The sequence below is a fragment of the Salvelinus alpinus genome, chromosome 14 (assembly GCF_045679555.1).
Source record: "Salvelinus alpinus chromosome 14, SLU_Salpinus.1, whole genome shotgun sequence".
Taxonomy (NCBI): domain Eukaryota; kingdom Metazoa; phylum Chordata; class Actinopteri; order Salmoniformes; family Salmonidae; genus Salvelinus; species Salvelinus alpinus.
The window spans coordinates 25364266-25386611 of NC_092099.1; the positions used below are offsets into that span (position 1 = coordinate 25364266).

At 43.1% G+C, this 22346-nt stretch overlaps 2 protein-coding genes across 2 annotated transcripts in view; both read left to right on the top strand.

Moving 5' to 3' along the window:
- Positions 1-20979, top strand: part of arhgef7a (Rho guanine nucleotide exchange factor (GEF) 7a) — a 182335-nt gene extending 161356 nt beyond the window's left edge. Inside the window, exon 26 of the transcript XR_011667779.1 lies at positions 19267-20979. The gene's annotated coding sequence lies outside the window, so the exon portion shown is untranslated. The remainder of the gene's footprint in view (positions 1-19266) is intronic.
- Positions 1594-3560, top strand: sox1a (SRY-box transcription factor 1a). The gene has a single exon (XM_071340996.1). It carries the CDS (start codon positions 1917-1919, stop codon positions 2940-2942), a length of 1026 nt encoding a protein of 341 aa, XP_071197097.1. The 5' UTR covers positions 1594-1916; the 3' UTR covers positions 2943-3560.
- Positions 20980-22346: the final 1367 nt, after the last annotated feature.

Sequence of the window (22346 nt, forward strand, 5' to 3'; positions counted from 1 at the left end):
TGGAAAGAGTGGTATCAGTGCGCTCTCTCTCGGTGGTTTGCGCACGCAAGTGTGTCAGTAGCCCATTCTCGGTGTGTCACAACCCAAAAAATATATAATCCTCGAGCCATAAACCACGAGACGTGGGTTGCGAGGATGTTATTGACCATTTGCGAGATCCCTTAACTCTACCGGTCGCAGAGGGATAGATAGGCCTACACCTGAATGCTCCTCCAGCTCCCGTATTGAAGGCTATATCAGCCTAATTAAAAGCAACAAACCATGATACAATGATTAAATCGTTAGCCTCGCGGCGGGGAAGGAATATGTTTTTTTGCCTTTCAATTAGCCGCTGATTGGGTTTTTCAGGGGAGGTCAGCTGTGAAATTTGATGCACGTGCGCGCGATCTTGTGCCAGTTGAGACCTGACACCATAACACTCAGCCTTGCCAGTTTAAAATTAAATGAATTTGTTTTATTTTCTGTGTGGATAGGCATAGACCTAAATCTATTAACCCAACGTTATTATTGGCTAAAAAGACAGCATTGGAATAGCATGCGTGGTTTTTCCGCATCTTAAAAAATATATATCGAATTATGGTTTACTTTCTATCATCAAGCCTATTGTGTCACATAATCATTCACTTTGATGCCCATATCTGTTTACAAAATGTTTTTGACTTTGGGTAGCGTAATAACCAGCTGTGAAGTGTATGCTATAGGTTCTTATGGCAACACAAACGGCAATGGGAACACCATGGCGCACGCAAGGCACGCTCCCATGCTGTTCCCCTCCAGCAGACGGCGATGACAGTCTAGAATCTCAAGTCTGCCCCAGTGACTACTTTAACAGCCTCCTTCACAGCTGATTAGAATAAGTAACATGTCTTCCCGTGGTCCAAAACCCCATTAGCTTGTTTGTAGAAGTATGACATCTGATAATGCCACACTTTGACGCACGGCTAGGTTGTGGTTAGTGACGCAAAACAGTGTGTGTGCGTGCGTGCGAGCGTGTGTGTAGGCCTATGTGTGGCCAACATCTTCAACAAGCCAACAATCTATATTATCAGACTATACTCACTATTTTACTCTAAATGTATTAAACAGAAGTAGCTTATAAACTACTGACTGTTATAATGTATGTCATTTTGAAAAAATATAGCTGAGTCGTTCAAGACTGAACGACACATTTTTTTGTGTGTGTGTTTTTTTGACCCTATCCCAAACCATAATCCTTACCTTAATCATTCGGACCGAGTGCCTAAACTTAACCCTTAACTTAGAAATTTGACTTTTGAAGAAATGTAACGATACAGAGCAGCAGGAGCTACAAAACACTCGAAATTGAATGAATGTCTAAATCTGCAGTGAGACTGTGAGAGCTTGTTTCAAATGCTCAATGAATAACTATGTGGTTGAATAACCTTTAGGCTAGAAGTCTAGTCTTGAAAGTGGCAAACGGATTTATATGTAATTCCCCGCAATTTTACTCACCATGTTACTTAGCGAGGGTGACCCACCTCTCACCCCCCTGCCAGTATGTTCCTCTTTCACTGGTTCTGCGTCACCTGACTGAGCGCCATGCAAATCGCTTTGCTTCTAGAACGCTATTGGCCGCTCGTGGCTCATTTAGCCGCTGTCAAGGCGCTTCATATGGCTGCCGCTTTAACTAACTTCTCAACTCCGACAGGGAAAGTGGCTCAAATGCGCCTTCTGTCAGCGTGGATGTGAACCAACAACCGGAGAGGAGATAAAGCATCCACGGGGAGAACATTTCTCTGACACTCTATGTATTGGATTATTAATTAAGTTTGCATTTTATTATTTTTGTGGTGTAGGATTGTCGTTCCCTCGTGTGCACCTGCTCTGCCGGACTCGCGCGCCGACTGAACCAGACTTTGTTTCATCTGTTGGTTGAAAGTTTGAAAACCAGGTGAATGTATAGCATGATGATGGAGACGGACCTCCAGTCTCCTGGACCCCAAACGAACACACATTTGGGGCAAACGGGGCCGAACAGTGGGTCCAAAGCGAATCAGGACCGGGTGAAGCGTCCGATGAACGCGTTCATGGTGTGGTCCCGCGGGCAGCGGAGAAAGATGGCCCAGGAAAACCCCAAGATGCACAACTCTGAGATCAGCAAGCGGCTGGGAGCCGAATGGAAGGTCATGTCCGAGGCGGAGAAGAGACCCTTCATCGACGAGGCGAAGCGGTTACGAGCAATGCACATGAAGGAACACCCGGATTACAAGTACAGACCGAGACGGAAGACCAAGACGCTGCTGAAAAAGGACAAATACTCTCTGGCCGGTGGCCTGCTCTCTGGGGCCGGTGGCGGTGGAATGGGTCTGGGTGTCGGGATGGGTTCATCCGGCGTCGGCCAGAGGTTAGAGAGCACCGGGGGGCACGGGGGCTCCACCAGCTCAGGCTACGCTCACATGAATGGCTGGGCGAACGGTGCGTACTCGGGGCAGATGGCTGCAGCTGCTGCGGCGGCGGCGATGATGCAAGAGGCGCAGCTAGCTTACAGCCAGCACCCGGGCAGCGGGCATCACCACCACTCACACCACCACCACCACCCGCACAACCCCCAGCCCATGCACCGCTACGACATGTCGGCACTCCAGTACAGCCCCATCTCGAACTCTGAGGGCTACATGAGCGCATCTCCGTCCGGCTATGGCGGGATCACCTACACGCAGCACCAGAGCTCTGGCGTCTCCTCCTCGGCTGCCATGGGCACGTTAGGGTCGCTGGTGAAGTCAGAGCCGAGCGTAAGCCCTCCCGTTAGCACTCACTCCAGGGGCCCTTGCCCCGGAGACTTGAGAGAGATGATAAGCATGTATTTACCGACCGGAGAGCCCGGGGACCCGTCGGTGCAAAGTAGACTCCACGCATTGCCGCAGCATTACCAGAGTGCGACGGCTGGGGTGAACGGAACGGTTCCATTAACGCATATATAGATTATTTATATGACTATGGAAACTGCAGACAGAATACAAAAACCCATAACCAAATATTTACTTATTTTTTAAATGATCACTGAACTACCTGCATTTTGTTCAGAATGTTTATGGTGTTCTTGTAAATTAAAAGTAAATTAGCCTATCCTTTTCCCATTTTGGAGTATACACTCTCTTACGAACAGGATATGAGTTCAGATACTGGTTGTTGTGTTATCATTTTGTAATTTTTTATTAACCACACTTGTGGTTGAGGGCGATGCCAACCAAATTAATGAACACATTTGCTTAACTATAATCGAATTATTTTTGGTTCACTGTAAGTTATTGAAAAATAAGAACATGTTTTCCATAATCATGAAAGATGGTTTTAAAGATTGATATTTTCCCCATTTAAATATTCCCCAAGAGATTGTAAACATTTCCGTTTACACTGTCTATTCATGATCATAATTATCTCCTCTTATTGTAATAACTATTGTAAATTGTGAATAATTTGAATATTTTAAAAGACTGACGCGCAACTGCTATTGTATAATTTACGAAATGCATTTCTGCTAGAGAGAGGATCTGATATTGGGCTGAATTACATTTTAAATAAATTTCACACATATGTTGCTCTGATTCTACAAAAAAAAAGTGTTAGCTTGATTATTGTTCACTATCTTCAGTTGCAAATGGTAATGAGTTATATATTGAAGGCCACGAAACTCTGAGTCCGACGTAAAGCTACCTATACAGCTAATATTTTTTTTAAATGGGAGAGTGTCTCTGGCAAACCCGTAACATGAAACAAATAGTTACAATGCGTAATATTTAATATAAGTAAACTTATTTTTTGGCCATTGGATTAAGAGAGGCATGTCCCATGGTACACCCAAACTATTCTCAGGGTTTACCCTTATGGGTTTGTAATCATTTCTGTAAAGATAACGTTACTAGCAAGTTGTCACAATAGAACAGGGTCCACATATTTCAGAGAGAAGCACACTATTCACATTAGTCCTTCAGATTATAGCCTACATTTCGGATATATGCGTGCATCGTCTCACTTGCAATATATTTTTATAATTAATTATGCTCTTTTTGTTCTTGATTCGATTTAAAAAGTTTTATTTTTAGTCTTTTCATGGTTTTTCTTTCCCATGATAATTTGAACGCAATTAGGCTACATGCATTAGGCCTATGGTTTGTTTTATTTTGATTACTGACAAACTTAGACTAGACCTGTTCCGCAGGTATTGGTTATACAATAGGCCTATAGCACTTAATAACTTGATTTTATGTTGTTATAATGTACAATAGATTATTCAAATAGCATAATATGATATATATCTGTAGTAACTTGGCAAAAAATACATTAATATATCCTATAGCTTTGCTCTTGTTTTCTATGGGCTATCTCGAGTTGGGTGACTTTTGTGGCTTTTTGAAAGACATATTTTTCTTGCAAGCGCTGAAGGGATGAACCATGCAGGCCTATTTGGACAATAACGCTATGATTGCAAATGGCGATCACCAAATGCAACTAGTAAATGTTGAACGATTATTCAGGCTCACTCAAATATCCTAGGCTATATTTTATCACAAAAATGATGTTTTTAAACCTAATAAATGTGTAGGAGGTTTTGACGTTTTTGTTATTGGCGAATTTAGGCCTACCCGTTTTATTGTTGTCATGAACAGTATAATAGGCGTACTGCTTTTCAGTAAGTTAGCCTAATATTATTTTACTTCATAGCATATTGTCCTAAATTATTCCACTTAAATTATTATAGACTTATTATAATTCAAATAAGGAGTTGTATAAACCAGAATTAGGTTGTATACATATATAGCAAGCTTCATTTGATTACTTTAGAATAGTTTAGTATTGAATTGACCTCATCTCACATTTTACTTGTGACTGACTATCTCCCAGTATTGAATACATCGACTACACTGTGAGTAGATAATCCTGATAAGTATGAGCTGAAGGCTTTTTAATGGTCTATTTGGGAGAAAAGTGGAAACTTTTCTGTTTTCTTGTTATGTGAGTAGGGGTCAAAGTTCAGGCTGTTTCCTTGATCCCTTAACAAAGCCTGTACCCCTGAATAGGAAGCAGTATGGATACAAAGAAACCACATTAGTCAGTGATTGACACACTCTGCATCCCTGCCATAGGCCTACTACAGCAAGTATACTTATGAAGGCTGCAATGCCAGAACAATGTGCCTGATTCACAATATAGGGACAATTCAGTACAGCTCGACTTGGTTCGCTTGACTTGGCTCGGTTTGGCCCTATAGTGTGTAACAGGCACTTGGATTTTAATGATCAAGAACCACTTTTCTATTGAACTTAGATTTCCCCCCAATAATGGTTGAATACATTTTGCACTTTCAGGGAATAGATTCCGGATGGCAGTATCATCCAAGTAGATAAAGTTCTTTATTTAAGCCATGGTTGTATTACAGACGACATAGTACCTTCAACTCATTTGATCGTATTACCACTGTGTGTATTGGATTGATTTAAAGTTTGACCCTTTGGATATTCTGAGATGATGGTTAGTGTGTATGGGATGTTATATTCCTTTCCTCTGTGCCATGATGAATGGAGACTAGATGAAATCACCGTGCTGGAGACGGAGATCTAAAATGTGTTGAAGAGGGTGATAAGTGTGTATGACTCGTTTTGAATCAGAGCAGATCATCTGTAGACATTAGGAAACAAGGAAGGGTGAGCTGTTCACTAGGTGTTTCAAGTTGAAGTGTTTTAATACCCACATGGCAGTCATAGACACTGAAGAACAAAGGCATGGCTAACATGATGAAATAAACAATTACACACAATTTAGATGAGAAGACTCACAGTCTTATTAATACGTTGGCAGAAGTAGGATATAGGGATCTCTTGTGTCTTTCAGTTCAACTGGACAGTTAGCTATAAATTACTTTATAAAAACGGAAAGACTCATATGTCATTTGAGTAGGCCGTCATTGTAAATAAGATTTTGTTCTTAACTGACTTGCCTAGTTAAATAAAATAAAACATTTAATAAAAATATGGTGTTACGAACAATCCATAAGAGCACAACAAATAATGATGCGCACGCACGTGTATTGAATTGACAGTGATTTCCTCTTTGGGAGCAGCTTTATATGTGCATGATACATAATTGCTGTTCTTATCTCCTGTTCAAATACTCCAATGTAATATCATTGCTGGGGCAGGAGGTTTTGGTCAGGGCACATGGAGAGGAGAAACTCCCCGCCCTATAGTCATTGCTAAACCTGTACGCAGCAACAAGTGACATGACCTCTGACCTCAGGGAACTTCTCTCTCACGCTGTGCTATGATTCCACAACCTTCTCCCCAAAGTGGGCACTTGCTCTATCCCTCTTACGGGTGGAAAAGTATGGGAGTAAGCATGGGTTAGAGCAGAGGGAGTTCCCTTTGTATCTCACAGTAGTCCATTCCCTCTATGGGGGTTGCAGGAGCCTTTCTGTGCCTCATAGAGCCTGGAATAAACATCTTTGGTGCATTGAGAAAAAGTATGAGATGGTATTTTCTGTTGTGCCTTATGAGGACAGTTACATCCTGTTTCAGGCTATTGTGTCCACGGTTAGTCCAAATCAGGCCCCAAACAGCATTATAATACTTATTATTATTATTTGGAACGCTTCTGCTCTTACACGGTTTAAACTAGAAACGTCATTCAAACTTTAAAATGTGCAGACTGGTATGGATTGAGTTACATACATGCAACTTTTTGATATATTTTATACTTTTTAAACTATTAAGCTTTTTGTCCTTCTTTCTTACCTCCATCCACTTTAATGGAATGTCCTCAACGTTCTAAAGGCTCCATTGTGACATCATCACTTCCAACATTCCATTCACTGTAATTGCAACAATGCGACTTTTGACACAAATAAGCTACTTTGACCACTTTACCAACAACTTGGACAATAAGGCTGCCGAGTGGCGCAGCGGTCTAAGGCACTGCATCTCAGTGCTAGAGGCTTCACTACAGACCCTGGTTTGATCCCGACGATTGGGAGTCCCATAGGGTGGCGCACAATTGGCCCAGCGTCGTCCGGGTTAGGGGAGGGTTTGGCCGTGGTAGGCCGTCATTGTAAAATAAGAATTTGTTCTTTTAACTGACTTGCCTAGTAAAAAAAAAAAAGTTAGAGAGTGTATGAAATCTTTCTCTACTTCTCTTATTTTCAAATTTGAACTCAGAACAAAAATATCTTATTACACTCAAACGACAGCTGTTTTACTAACAACATTTCCTCGAACTTTTTTTGAGCAACTGAAGTTTGGACCACTTTCCCACAAAGTTAGACACAACGTGTGAGGGTATGCAATCTTCCTCTACTTCTCTGCTATTCAAATCTGAGCTCAGAACGAAAATATCTTATTCCAATCAAACGGTACAGCTATTTTAGTAACCACATCAACAATTTTTCCCCGTAACTTTTTGAAACAACTGCCGTTTTGACCACTCATACAAAACAGGATAGACAAACACTTAGAGGATCTAACACAATGGTCTAATTCTCTGCTATTCAAATCTGGACTCAGAACAGAATTATCTCATACCAATCAAACGCTACAGATGTTGTTCGGAGTTTAGAGTGACAAAAAGTAACTAGCTAACGTCAGCTAACAGCTCTCTCATGTCTCATCATTGAGAAGCCCAAACGGAGCCGTTGCTATCGATACTCACAGACGTAGAGGCGCACAGGCAAAAATTATGAGTAGTGTGAAGAGGGTGATTGAATTTAGAACAATTGTGAACACCAAGAAAGTAGCGACAAGGCAACAGCGCGTCGTCCTCCTTCTTAGGATCGTGCCTCGTGCTCTAAATAACTCAACTGGCTAGTTCGCCTGTCTGTAAAGAGAAGGACGGGCTGTACTTTGATCCTGCTGCTCTGATTGGTAATGCTGAGCATTAATGCTTTTTCAGACCGGTTCGGGTTTCGGTACGATTATTAAAAAATAATCATGGTTTTCGATTTTGGTTTTGATTATTTTGTTTAACATTAAGTGCACTATGCATTATGTGGGTGCTTTAACAACACACAATAAAATGCTTTAACAACACACAATAAAACAATGAATAAAAGTCCCATGATGGTAGTGACGGCCCATTACTGCTTATCACTTATTAACCATCATTTATTCACATACTTTACTTTAATAAAATATTTCAGTTGTGTATATTACATTGGTTTTATTTGAAGACTTGATTATTTAATTCTAAGTCATCATCTCATCTCTATAGAGCTGCTGCCTATGCTGTATGACAAAATCACTATTTTAGTAGTTCTTCAAAGTAAAAGAAACACAGACCAGACAAGTAGGAGTGCAATTGATTATGGTCATTGGAATGAATTACCATGTTTTCTGCACTAAACTATGTAGAAATATACACTACAACTTCCTACTACATCGCACAGTTCAGGTTTGATCTGATTTATCTCTAGAGAAACTTTGCAATGTGTGCGTTGAGCTAACAGGGAAAAAAAGAACAAAAATGGAATTCAAATAATTTAAATGACGTTGGTCAATTAGTTGTTTAATAAATGAAAAATAACTGACATTCCAGTTAATCGCTCAGCACTACTGATTGGATAAAGCGAAGCTGTCTCCATTCACTCCTTTCATATTTAACCCGATCACTTCTCATCGCACATCTTTCAGTTTTCACGCAACAGTTGTAGTTTAGACACCGACCAGAACTACTGACCACAACCTACTGACCATAACCACACAACTACTGGCCAACTTCTACTGAACCACAAATATTGTAAACAACCACACAACTACCGACAACAACTACTGACCACAACTACTAACCACCGCTTCTGACCAAAACCACACAACTACTGACCACAACTACTAAACCAAAACTACTAACACAACCACAAAACTACTAACCACAACTACGGACCACAACAACTGACCACAACAACTGACCACAACTACTGACCACCAAACTTCTGAACCACACAAGTAATGTCCACAACAACACAACTCCTGACCACAACTGCTGAACCACACAACTACTTACCAAAACTACTGACCAAAGCTACTGATCACAATTACTGACCACAACAACACAACTCCTGACCACAACAACACAACTAATGAACCACACAACTACTTACCAAAACTACTGACTGCTACTGAGCACAACTACTGAGCACAACTACTGACCACAAAAATACTGAACCACACAACTACTGACCACACCTACTGACCACAACTACTGACCACAACTACTGACCACAATAATACTGAACCATGCAACTACTGACCACAACTACTGTCCACAACTACTGACCACAACCACACAACCACTGACCACAACTACACAACTACTGTCCACAACTACTGACCACACCTACTGACAACAACTACTGACCACAAAAATACTGAACCACACAACTACTGACCACAACTACTGTCGACAACTACTGACCACAACCACACAACCACTGACCACAACTACACAACTACTGTCCACAACTACTGACCACACCTACTGACCACAACTACTGACCACAAAAATACTGAACCATGCAACTACTGACCACAACTACTGTCCACAACTACTGACCACAACCACACAACCACTGACCACAACTACACAACTACTGTCCACAACTACACAACTACTGACCACAACTACACAACTACACAACTACTGACCACAGCTACTGACCACACCTACTGACCACAACAATACTGAACTGCGCAACTACTGACCACAACTACTGACCACAGCTACTGACAACACCTACTGACCACAACAATACTGAACCACACAACTACTGACCACAACTACTGACCACAAAAATACCGAACCACACAACTACTGACCACAACTACTGCTCAGGTCTGCACTAGCTCTGGTCCAGCTTTGGTCCCGGGTGTAGCAAGCTAGCTAAGGTTTGCACTTGCTCTGGTCTAGCTCTAGTCTGCACTATAAATTATAACTACTTAAATGTGAATAAATTAGCATATAATACCCACCAACAATAATTGTAACTATTGAACCGTTCAAGCTAGAGACACCAAACCAGCTTTCACATGTTCAGGCTATCATACCCCATAATTTCCTAACAATTAACCAACCAATCAATCAATATTTTAATCTAACTACTTTTTCAACTACAACCAGTCACCACCATTACTACTGCAGACACTACCACTACTATAACTTATTTAATTTCATTTGCTGGAAAAAATGCTTCACCCGTGCTGCAGACGGTTATATCGGTCCGCTAATACAGGACTATTAAAGGCCTTTTTACTTTTGTGAAAAATATTATTTTCTATTTAAATTTTTATTTTTATTATTATTATTTTAATTCTTATTTTTCACCACCCTCAGCACCCCTACTTCCCGCAGATATGCTGTTAGCCTAAACAATGTATTTATTAGATAGAACTACAGGTAGCTATCAGTAGGTCTACATGTGAACCTATTCTACCTATTTCTTCAACTACCACAAAAATTATTTCAAAGAGCTGTCATCACTAGATCCATCATATTTCTCTCCCCAAATAATATCCTGAAACTTTCCAATCATTACATCATCATTCAACTAAAATCAAACTTAATTTACACTGAACATTTTACAAAAGTAAAATCTATTTTTCTGAAACTCACTGCATGAATAATTCATAGTGGCTTTGCTTTCCTAATAGTGTTGTCCACATGATCCTACCTTTTATTCCAGTCTTCTGAAAGAAGATCACTTTGTCCTATGTCTTTCTTCTTTCAGTTTTCACATGCAACAATGCAAGAAATATAGAAATATAGGAATATAGAAACTTTCCCCACCAGTTTTTCCCCAATCAGGAATATCAAACTGTTCCACCATTTAGAAAACTGATGATACATCTTGTACTGTAGGCCTATACACATCTATCTGCCTATAGGTAGGTGTGCTGCACTTATTTAAAATTGGTTAACTATGGTGTATACCAGTGGAGGCTGGTGGGATGAGCTATAGGAGGACGGGCTCATTGTAATGGCTGGAATGTGATTCATGGAATGGAGTCGAACATGTGGTTTCCATTTATCCCATCCCAGACGTAACAATTAGCCCGTCCTCCAATAGCTCCTCCCACCAGCCTCCACTGGTACTAACTTTAGAAGTTCAGAGGACCATACCGCACCTAGGGCCGCCTACAGCACCTGTCAGAGAGCCGCCTCCCCAAGATACAGGTGGAGACCATTGAATTCAATAAAACAAAACTGCTGAATTCAATAAAACAAACGGCTGAAAACGGAGTTTGGTGTGGATCCTAAACAGACAGTGATATGGCGTATGCAGAGCTCCCCTCCTACGCAGCGGAGGGGCACATAGCATGGCCCGCTTGGAGGTTATTTGTATCTTATCTGCAGATGTAAAGCGACACAGATTAACGCTGAAAAACCAGAGAGGCGGGGCGCGTCACGGCACATCGCTAGGTTAAAAGAGGAGTGTTCTGGTAAATTTAACCCGAATAATTTACTACTCGACCACAGAGGGGAAAGTGGAAGGGAGGGGAAGTGATGGGGAACGGGTTTTGGGGCAAAGGTGGCGATGTGGAGGTTGGGGAATGGAAGAGAGGAAGAGGGAGGGGAACAGCAGCAGTACATCTCTGACCAATAAATCTCTCCAGCATGCGATACTCTTATCTTGTAGCCACCGATATATTCCACGCTAGGAAGCCATCAGCGCTGGCGCACACTCGGCGCTGGTAAAGCCCCGATCCCTTGCACTCGCTGTCCTAAATGGGGATAATTAGCGTCACTTTATCACGCCTCTGCATATTTTCTCCGCTTTCCCTCCATCCCCAACGCCCCCCTCCCCAAAAAACCCAGCCGAGCTGCCTGCTCTCGGTGCCCGCTCTGTCACAGAAGATTACGGAGACAGATTGCACAGAACGAATGTGCCAGGCAAGATTAGCGGGGAATAGAGAAAGCAACTGGGCCAATGAATTCCTCGCGAGGGCCTTATCGTGCAATTACACGTTGACATGTTTAACAATCTTGCTGCCTCTTAATCCTGCGCTCTTCCAGGAGCGCTGCGATGCTGCTGTTGCTGCTGCTCTGTCCAGCACCATACACTGGAGCACAGGCCCCAATGCACCGAAACGTGGTGGCACACAGGCTGCTGACACACACACAGGGAAAGTTTTTTTTTCTTCACACATTTACAAACTTTTACTCTTGTTGTTTCTTGCTCTCTTGCAATGCTGTTTTCTCACAACACGAGCTATTTTGAGCACGATGTTCTGTAGCCTATCCTGAACTGTTTGTCAGAAGAATTTCAATTAGACAGTGTCTAAGCAATCAGCCGGGGAAATGATTGTATTGATGATTAAACTTTGAAGTATAATCATCCACATTTTGAATACTTCTCTGTAGTATGGTTTTATTTGAGGACTTTTAGCCTATGAACGGGGACCCTGTGAAAATGGTTGATAATGTTGGGAATATAGAGCTCCCGAGGGGAGCAGTGGTCTAATGGCGCTGCATCTCAGTGCTAGAGGCGTCACTACAGACACCCTGGTTCGAATCCAGGCTATATCACAACCGGCTTTGATTGGGAGTCCCATAGTGCGGCGCACAATTGACCCATCGTCGTTCGGGTTTGGCCGGTGGAGGCCGTCATTGTAAATAATAATTTGTTCTTAATAACTGACTTGCCGAGCTAAACAAAATGTAATTGATTCAGGCCTAACCCGGATTTCACCGTCCATCGCGTAGAGTGATGGTGAGAAACATTTAGCCTTGACCATTTGTTTAGAGTTCGTTTTGGACTCTTTTCCTCTCTCTCTCCTCTTTACTCTTTCACACCCTTACCCCCCCCCCCCCCCCCCCTTTAACTTCCCTCCTCTCCCTCCATCCCTCCTGCTTGGTGGTAGCGGGGCCTGTGTGGGAGTGATTGTGAGCGCCACTGTTGGAATTTGGCAGCGGCCGCGGTTTGGAGAGCCGCCCCACGCTGAGCCCCATTCAGCGACCGGCGCACTGTGAGGTTGGGAAGTTTCACTCAGCCGTACAACTCAATGCCCCAACAAAGGCGATTACAAGCCCCAGTGCATTCCTGAAGGGACCCGGTAGCGACGCAGGTGCGAGGGAACCGGGGGAACCCGTCAGAGAAGTGTCAAAAACGGGACAGTGCCGGGACCACACAAAACCTAACGCACCGCGGGAAGCAGAGATTTTTTTGGAAGGGGTCGGGGGTAGAATGAAAATAATAAGTTTGATGAGGATAACGTTTTGGGGTGCTTTAGAACAGGCTTGTCTGTCTGCCCAGTGAATGAAAGGAAGAGAAATCGTCCAATTTAGTGAGAGAAACACATTTCTAAGACATATTTTCAAGTCAGCAGTGCCTTGATTGTTGATTTGAAAAGAATATACTGCAAGGCTTAGCCGAAATATCTATATTTGTCCAAATAATTGAAAGGACACTTACAAAAAACATTTTTTCATATAAAAAACAAAAAGTAGTCTGCAAGAAAAAATCTCCTCTAATTCTTACTCGATTGGTAGCAGAATAACCGGTGCACAGGGGTTAACTGCGTTGCAATGCGCCCAAGCGTGTGTTTTTGGCTGGCTATAGGTCTGTCTGTATCGCGGAGACAGACGGTATATTTGATTAGAACAGCGCCTAACTATCAGTTACCGAGGAGAAACAGAGGATCCCTAAGGAGCGGTAATCAGCACGCCAGCAGCTCGCGGACCTCTCATTTCCCACCACTGCAACATAATGGAGGCGCGCAGGACCGCATGAGAATCAGCCCAGCGCAGAAAAATAACTGTCACTCACTGTTTGGCGACCGAATACAAGACACAGTATTCATTCCTCTGTAACACTCAACAGCGCGAGTCTGTGAATTAAATTTACCCAAACGAAACTTACTTTTTGTTTGTTATGAGCACCTCGTTTGTAGCATCTTTGGAAGAGTTTCCTTATTATAGGCCTATGGAAAGGGAATTTTGTAAGTAGGTGCACAACATTTTCACCTTTTTGTTGTGTGTGCGTGCGTGCCTCTAATTCCCATGCGTGGACACCATGGGGGTCTTGTGTAATCGGACTACTCCACTCTTCCCTGCCCTCACCTGAGTGCTACCCACAGGGGTGAGTGGGGGACAAAAGCGGTCCCCCGCACCGGCAGCGGTGGTCAGTCAAGCAGAGCGGACTATGCTAATGTTCCTGACCCAGAGAGGCAAAGGGGGGCGAACAGAGATTCCGATTGTTCATGATCTCACGAAACACACAGCTGCAAAGCAATGCTAGCAATGCTGCGAGACTTTCAGATCCAAGCCAATGCATGACCCGGGCAGAGTATGCTCTGTAATCGCCAATTTAAAGTATGTATACCTGCAGTTTGACCACGTTCAGAAAGGGGTTGTGCCTAACTTCAGGCAAAGCTGAAAGGGCTTCTGTCTATAACTTGAACTTTCTTCTATATCGTTAATATGATCCCATGCCTCTCTTTCTATCTACCCCTGCTGTGGCTTGTGTAAAGCACTGTCAAATGCTACAAGATTAGAAACGTAGGTCGTTATTCCTGCGTGCTTTACTTTATACCATTCTGGCCGGACGAGAGCTGTCCAGTGCTGAAATGACAGCGACTGAAATCACGTCATTTCAGCACCTCCTCGAGTCGTGCGTGAAAAAGCCAACTGTGTGTAGACCCTCTGCTGAAAAATGTATTGTAAAAAAATATATAGGCTATTGGATTAGGCCACACTGGATGAGTTATCAGGGTGGCAGGTAGCCTTGCCGTTATTAAGAGCGTTGGGCCAGTAACCGACATGAGCAAGGCACTTAACACGAAATACTTCTGTAAGACGCTCTGGATAAGAGCACCTGCTAAATTACAAAAATGTCAAACGTAGGCCACTGAAGAAGTGGAGTGCATGAACTCCTATACTAAAGTTGATTGAATTCAACCAAATTGAGGAACAATAGAATAAATTAATAACATGACAGTAGGCAAATTCTAGATGTGGTGAATCATTTCCACAAGTTGTACGCATGAAAACGCAATGGGAAACCTAAATTCCAGACTTACAGTACCAGTCAAAGTTTGGACACACCTACTCATTCAAGGGTTTTTCTTTATTTTTTACTATTTTCTACATTGTAGAATACTAGTGAGGACATCAAAACTATGAAATAACACATATGGAATCATGTTGTAAAAAAAAAAGTGTTGAACAAATTCTTCAAAGTATCCACCCTTTGTGTTGATGGCAGCTTTGCAAACTCATAGCATTCTTTCAACCAGCTTCATGAGGAATGCTTTTCCAACAGTCTTGAAGGAGTTCCCACATATGCTAAGCACTTGTTGGCTGCTTTCCTTCTGTAAGGACAAACGCTGGGAAACAAGAAGCAAGTACAGGGAGTGAACATTTAATAAATAACGTACATGAAACAGAATATGAATAGCGTCTGGACAGGGGAAACAAAACAACATTAATGCAGACACCGGGATGAAACTGAGGAATAGACAGATATAGGGGAGTTATTCAATATGTGATGGAGTCCAGGTGAGTAAAATGAAGCGCTGTTGCGTGTAACGATGGTGACGGGTGTGTGTAATGATGGGCAGCCTGGCGCCCTCAAGTGCCAGAGAGGCGTGACACCTTCAACATGCGGTCCAACTCATCCCAAACCATCTCAATTGGGTAGAGGTCAGGTGATTGTGGAGGCCAGGTCATCTGATGAAGCACTCCATCACTCTCCTTGGTCAAATAGCTCTTACACAGCCTGGAGGTGTGTTTTGGGTCATTGTCCTGTTGAAAAACAAATGATAGTCCCACTAAGCACAAACCATATGGGATGGCGTATCGCTGCAGAATGCTGTGGTAGCCATGCTGGTTAAGTGTGCCTTGAATTCTAAATAAACCACAGACAGTGTCACCAGCAAAACAGCCCCACTCCATCACACCTCCTCCATGCTTCACTGTGGGAATCACACATGTGGAGATCATCTTTTCACCTACTGTGCGACTCACAAAGACATGGAGGTAGGAACCAAAAATCTCCAATTTGGACTCATCAGACCAAAGGACAGATTTACACCGGTCTAATGTCTATTTCTTCTGTTTCTTGGCCCAAGCAAGTCTCTTCTTCTTATTGGTGTCCTTTAGTAGTGGTTTCTTTGCAGCAATTCGACCATGAAGGCCTGATTCACACAGTCTCCTCTGAACAGTTGATGTTGAGATGTCTGTTACTTGAACTCTGTGAAGCATTTATTTGGGCTGCAATCTGAGGTGCAGTTAATTCTAATGAACTTATCCTCTGCAGCAGAAGTAACTCTGGGTCTTCCTTTCCTGTGGCAGGCCTCATGAGAGCCAGTTTCATCATAGCGCTAGATGGTTTTTGCGACTGCACTTGAAGAAACTTTTAAAGTTCTTGAAATTTTCTGCATTGACTGACCTTCATGTCTTAAAGTAATGATGGACTGTCATTCCTCTATGCTTATTTGAGCTTTTCTTGCCATAATATGGACTTGGTCTTTTGCCAAATAGGGGTATATTCTGTATACCAACCCCTACCTTGTCACAACACAACTGATTGGCTCAAACTCATTAAGAAGGAAATAATTTCCACAATTAACTTTTAACAAGGCCACCTGTTAATTGAAATTCATTCCAGGTGACTACTTCGTGAAGCTGGTTGAGAGAATGCAAGAGTGTGCAAAGCTGTCATCAAGGCAAAGGGAGGCTACATTGAACAATCGAAAATCTAATCACTTTTTTGCTTACTACATGATGTTATTTCATATTTTTGATGTCTTCACTATTATTCTACAATGTAGAAAATAGTAAAAGTAAAGAAAAACCCTTGAATAAGTAGGTGTGTCCAAACTTTTGATTGGTACTGTACTTCACAGCCTATATTTGACCCCTCTCCCGAAGTCAACCAGACAACAACACCCTGTGAAAGGACAAAACACCGTCTGGAACCGCTTCAGTCCAAAGCTATCATCTACGAGCTGACAATAACAGGAGAGAGAAGAGAACGAAAATACTTGATGTTTATGGATCGCTCATTGATCTTGCGCGGGTCTTTGAAGCGGTTTATGTGTTTGTTTGTTTGTTATTTTGATGACTGGCTCATTGTAAACAGACAGCGGGGGTTGGGGGACTGCTAGGAGGGTTGGCGCGGCCGCGGGAGCGCGCACAATTCCCTTTCGCTCGGACGGTCGATGACAGCATGTGCTCCGGTGTTCATGCCTGGAGACGCGAGGAAAAGGTGGCAGAGGGAGCAGGGTAGTTTGGCGGTAATGACACCCCCTACAGCTCGTTATTACTTAAAGACCATGTCGCAGTGAAATTATAGTTTGGTGGTGGCATGGTGCTCTGAGCTTGTCAGTCTGTCTCCCCAGCCTGCTCACCCCTTCCTCCCCACCGTCTACTCCCTTCACAGAGCCACATCTGCAAGATCTTTTTTTCTCTATCTCTTTCTCTCTCTCACACACACACAGAGAGAGAGAGAGAGAGAGAGAGAGAGAGAGAGAGAGAGAGAGAGAGAGAGAGAGAGAGAGAGAGAGAGAGAGAGAGAGAGAGAGAGAGAGAGAGAGAGAGAGAGAGAGAGAGAGAGAGAGAGAGAGAGAGAGAGAGAGAGAGAGAGAGAGAGAGAGAGAGAGAGAGAGAGAGAGAGAGAGATCATTATTGTTTGTTGAAGTTTTCCTTTAATTTCTATGTATCTCTATGAATGCTTATGTAGGACTATAAGGTCATAAATGAGTTATGTCACCATGACGCTGTAATAATCAGTCTATGGATTGTGATAATTGTGATCAATCAATAAATCAATCAGATGTATTATAAAGCCCTTTTTACATCAGCAGATGTGGTTTAGAGCAAAGGTGTCTTGCTGGTACGAGTGTTTTGTCTCAGGTCCAGTTGACTCAGCTGTCCTCCATGTGTTCTCCTCCACATCTTTAACATTCACATTAACATCAGCCAGTGAAGAGAGAGACTGCTGTCGCTAACAGTATGAAGCACAGTGTTCACTGCTGCCAAGACAGCTAATCCTTTTAGTGCACTGCTGCTGGAAAATCTTTGGGTGTATAATCACACACACACACACACACACACACACACACACACACACACACACACACACACACACACACACACACACACACACACACACACACACACACACACACACACACACACACACACACACACACACACACACACTAAAGTGTACTCTCACAATTCTCTATCTTACAGTCACACACACACAAACACACACCAGGCTGTAAAGGATTTCTGATAGCTCAGTGCCAGGTGATTATTTCCAAAGTGGCTTGGAAGGGGTTAATGGGAGCTCAACGAGTCGGGCTAAGAAACATTGTTTTTATTTCCTGATGCTGCAGCCCTGCACCACGCTGATAGCTGTTTGAACTCCCTGACCTCTGACCTTTGTGAGGTCAAGTGATCAACAACCGTTGTCGTTTAGATGGGGTCAGATTATAGCCTGTAAGGGATGTGCACTTCACACCAATCACTCAGTGGAGGAGGTGTAAATTGCCTTTAATGATTATGATAACGCTACTCTAATTGTTTCCAATGCCATTAGATAGTTATAAGCTATCAGACAATTTAGCAGAGCTAGGTGAAATGGGATTCATTTTATTCATTTATAAGTGTGCTGATAACCTTACTGGTCTTAAGGAAATTCACCTTTTGGCCTACATTTACATCATGGGTGTCAGTCGTGTGTGTGTGTGTGTGTGTGTGTGTGTGTGTGTGTGTGTGTGTGTGTGTGTGTGTGTGTGTGTGTGTGTGTGTGTGTGTGTGTGTGTGTGTGTGTGTGTGTGTGTGTGTGTGTGTGTGTGTGTGTGTGTATCTGTGTATGTATGTGTGTGTGTGTGTGTGTGTGCATGTGAGCTTTAAGCATGGTAGGTACAATTCACAGGTGGCTAGAGTACAGGCTCATAGTAATTGCTGGAACAGAAACAATGGAATGGTATCAAACACATGGTTACCATGTCCTCCCCTCACCAGCCTCCTGTGGTACAATTACTGTAAATAATAACTCTACCTGGTCAATCATGGATAAGAAAAATAAAGATCATACTGTATGGTTGGAGACCAGACTCCATGTGGATGTGGTCTAGGACCTCTGTTCTTTCCCCCAGTCTGCCAGTTTCCAAGAAAGCTCCATATCTGTGTGATCAGAAGAGATAAATATTGTTGTGGTGTCTGAACTGACTGACTGCTGACCTTTAGATGTCTGTCTCACTAAGTCCATCGTCTCTCTCTCTCTCTCTCTCTCTCTTCCCCCCCCCCTCTCCCCAGGGTGTCCAGTATGATGACTGCCATGGGGGACAGTCCATGGATCACCGTGGAGACCTGTGATTGACAGACAGGCACTAGCCCCCGTCTGGCTGGCTGGCAGGCCGTCATTACGATGAGCAGGAGCAGATTTGCTATGCTGGCGACAGGACCGCACGGGAAATGTCAACGACCATCAGAGCCCCAGACAGACTTCCTCCCCTCCCCCAAGTACCTTACCTAATGTCAGCTAATGTCCATGCTCGTCATCCAGACCCTCAGTACCATCAACACAGCTTCACATGCTTCATCTACACTCATTATCAAACCACATGCACACAAAGCACTCTACCCTTGTATACTTTGTCCAACAACTTAACACGCCTCACCCAAACCCCCACATGTCTCACCCATCCCGCACATATTTCACCCCAACCCCTATGTATCACCCAACAGCCTCACACCTCATCCAACCACCACAGTACTTCACTCCTTATGTGCGTCACCCATCCTCCTTCCTTGCCCTTATTCCCACATACCTCATCCCAAGCCCCACACATCAGCACCCCCCCCCCCCCCCCCCCGTCACCCCCCATGCACCTCAGCCAGCCTCCTATATTAATACCCTGTCTCCCTCTATTGGCCTATGTCCCAGCAGCACTCTGCATGTTAACATTTCAAAATTCCTCCAATTGTGACTAAGAAATATTTTCTTGCCTTCAGTCTATGTGAACAGCCAGTCTGCCCTGCATGCCAGACAGCTAGCTAGAACATCACGTGTGGCCAGTTCTGAGACAGACTGGCACTCTGACAGGCACCCTGACCAGAGTAAGTGCCTCTCACACATATTACAGCAGTTTACTGCAGTTTGGCAGGACACTGACAACAAGATAAGCCAATGCCTGGCAAACTGACTGACCCCGGTCTAGTTAGCACCTAGTAAGATAAGGAGAGAATAGAAAGAATATGACATTGAGATCATGTGTAAGTGAAAAAGGTTTCAGTAATTCTTTTCTCTTTCTTTAAGTGTTTTTTCTGCAAACGTACACACAGTGCAAACGTTTAGGAAATCTGTTCCAAGGTATCTCTCTAGTAAAGTCTTAACAGTCATCCTTCTCCTCTCCGGGCCCAGACACAGTGTCATGTTAATGTTGGTGTTATTCAGAGCTCTGCTGCCTTGAATGATACCACAAAAGTAAATTAACACATTCAAATGGCTTGCTGTCGCCTCTCATTGGCGCCACAGGAGAAAATCTCAGTTTCATTAGATAGGAAATTAAAATGAAGGGTAATTGTAGAGTACAAGGAGGAAAGGTGAGGAAAACTTTCTGTGAGACCACAATCTAACTATAATACATATAATCACTCATTGAAATAGTTTTTTATTTATTTGAATTCTGTTCCTCCAGCCTGGGATTTTTTTAAATTCCTGCCATTGATCTAGAAGCTGCTTGAAGCAGTGGGAGAGAGGGTTAAGATCTGTGGTATGGAAATACTGGGCAGAAGTTATGAATGAGGCAATCAAAAAAATGAATAGGTAAATCAATGAAGCATTCAATGTGCATCAACATTGACTTAGTCAAGCGGTCATCTTTGTGGTCTTGTATTATTGATTTTATATCAACGTATCAAGTTGAAATCTAAATTATCTTTGCTTCTGTACATTTTGAGGATTGACTGAAAATCTGTCCCTTGCATTAGAAATAAAATGCAATGCAAAATAAAGAGTTATCTGTTTTTTGTGTGTCCCAACACCCTATTGTGTGACGTGTACCCAAACAGACACATAAACACAGCCTCATGCATTATGTGCATCAATGTGTTACCAACCTGCAATTACAAACGATTGGAAACACACACGCACACACACACACAGGAATTGAAGGCTCTTAGCAGCAGTTTGATGTTGGTAGTTAGGTCCATGGTGTGCTACTCTGTGGGATGTTAATATGCAGGTGTGTTATTCTGACCCAGACAGACTGTGTACAGGAACAGGATAATAGGCAACTCCAGTGACTATACAAAGTCATTACCAGCATGTTACTGTCCAACTAGGCACTGTTCCTCTCCCTGTGCACACACACACACACACACACTCCGGAGAGATCCTTGGTTATCACACCCCTGCAGATTGTTCTGAACTACTTATGGAAAACACACATCTCAAGATGTGGCCACTCTTGCCAACAGTGAACCCAGTGTTAAGAACAGTTGTTGTCGTTGTTGTCAATTGTGTGTTTTTACCATCACTAAATTCCCAGCATTGCTAAGGTGCTTTGGAAGAGGATTAACTGATGTTGGCTGGCACCGATGAGCAAGCCTTGCAGATTTCCAACCAGCAAGATAAAGACAAAGAAAGAGGGGAAGGAGGAAGAAAATGCGGAAAAGGACAACAGGGAAACGGTTATAACAGCTTGTGTAAACATGATGACTTGAGAGAGGTAAAGAGGTAGAAGAGATGACGGGGGGAAGAAAGGAGAGAGGGAAGGAAATAAGGAGAGGAACGCTTTTGGCATGTGAATCTAAACAATAATTGTCCGAAAGGAGGCGGTTTCCACTTTCACACCGATACTGGATAGAGGACTGTCTCTCTCCCCTTTTCTGCTCCTCTTCGCTCTACTCCTCCCTCTGTTTAGATCTCTCTCCCTCTCCCCCCATTCCCAGAAGGTGACAGTTCAGTTCCAAGCTCTTTTGTCTCTCTTCTGTCTGACTTCAAACAGCAGTACTGCTCTGGTCATACTGATGGGGCCTGAAGCGGACTGACGCTCTGCGTCTCAGGTTTACGTATCTCTGAGTGTCCTTGGTGACACTTTTCCTCTCCTCTCCTCTCTCTCTGTCTCGCTCTCTCGCTCTTATTTTCTTCTCTTTCTTACTTCTTCCCTCTCTCTCACTCTCTCTCCCTCACTCTCTCTTCCTTCCTTCTCTCTGTTTTTAATTAGTGTGTGGAGTAGCATCGGCAGAGAGAAGCCGTGAGGAATCTGAACGTTTACTAATTACCAAGTCGTTCAGAAATACCTCAGGGACCTACTCTGATCCTGTCAATCCATTTGGAGTTTTATGTGAATAAAAACCAATTACATGTCAAGTGACTCATATGAATACAG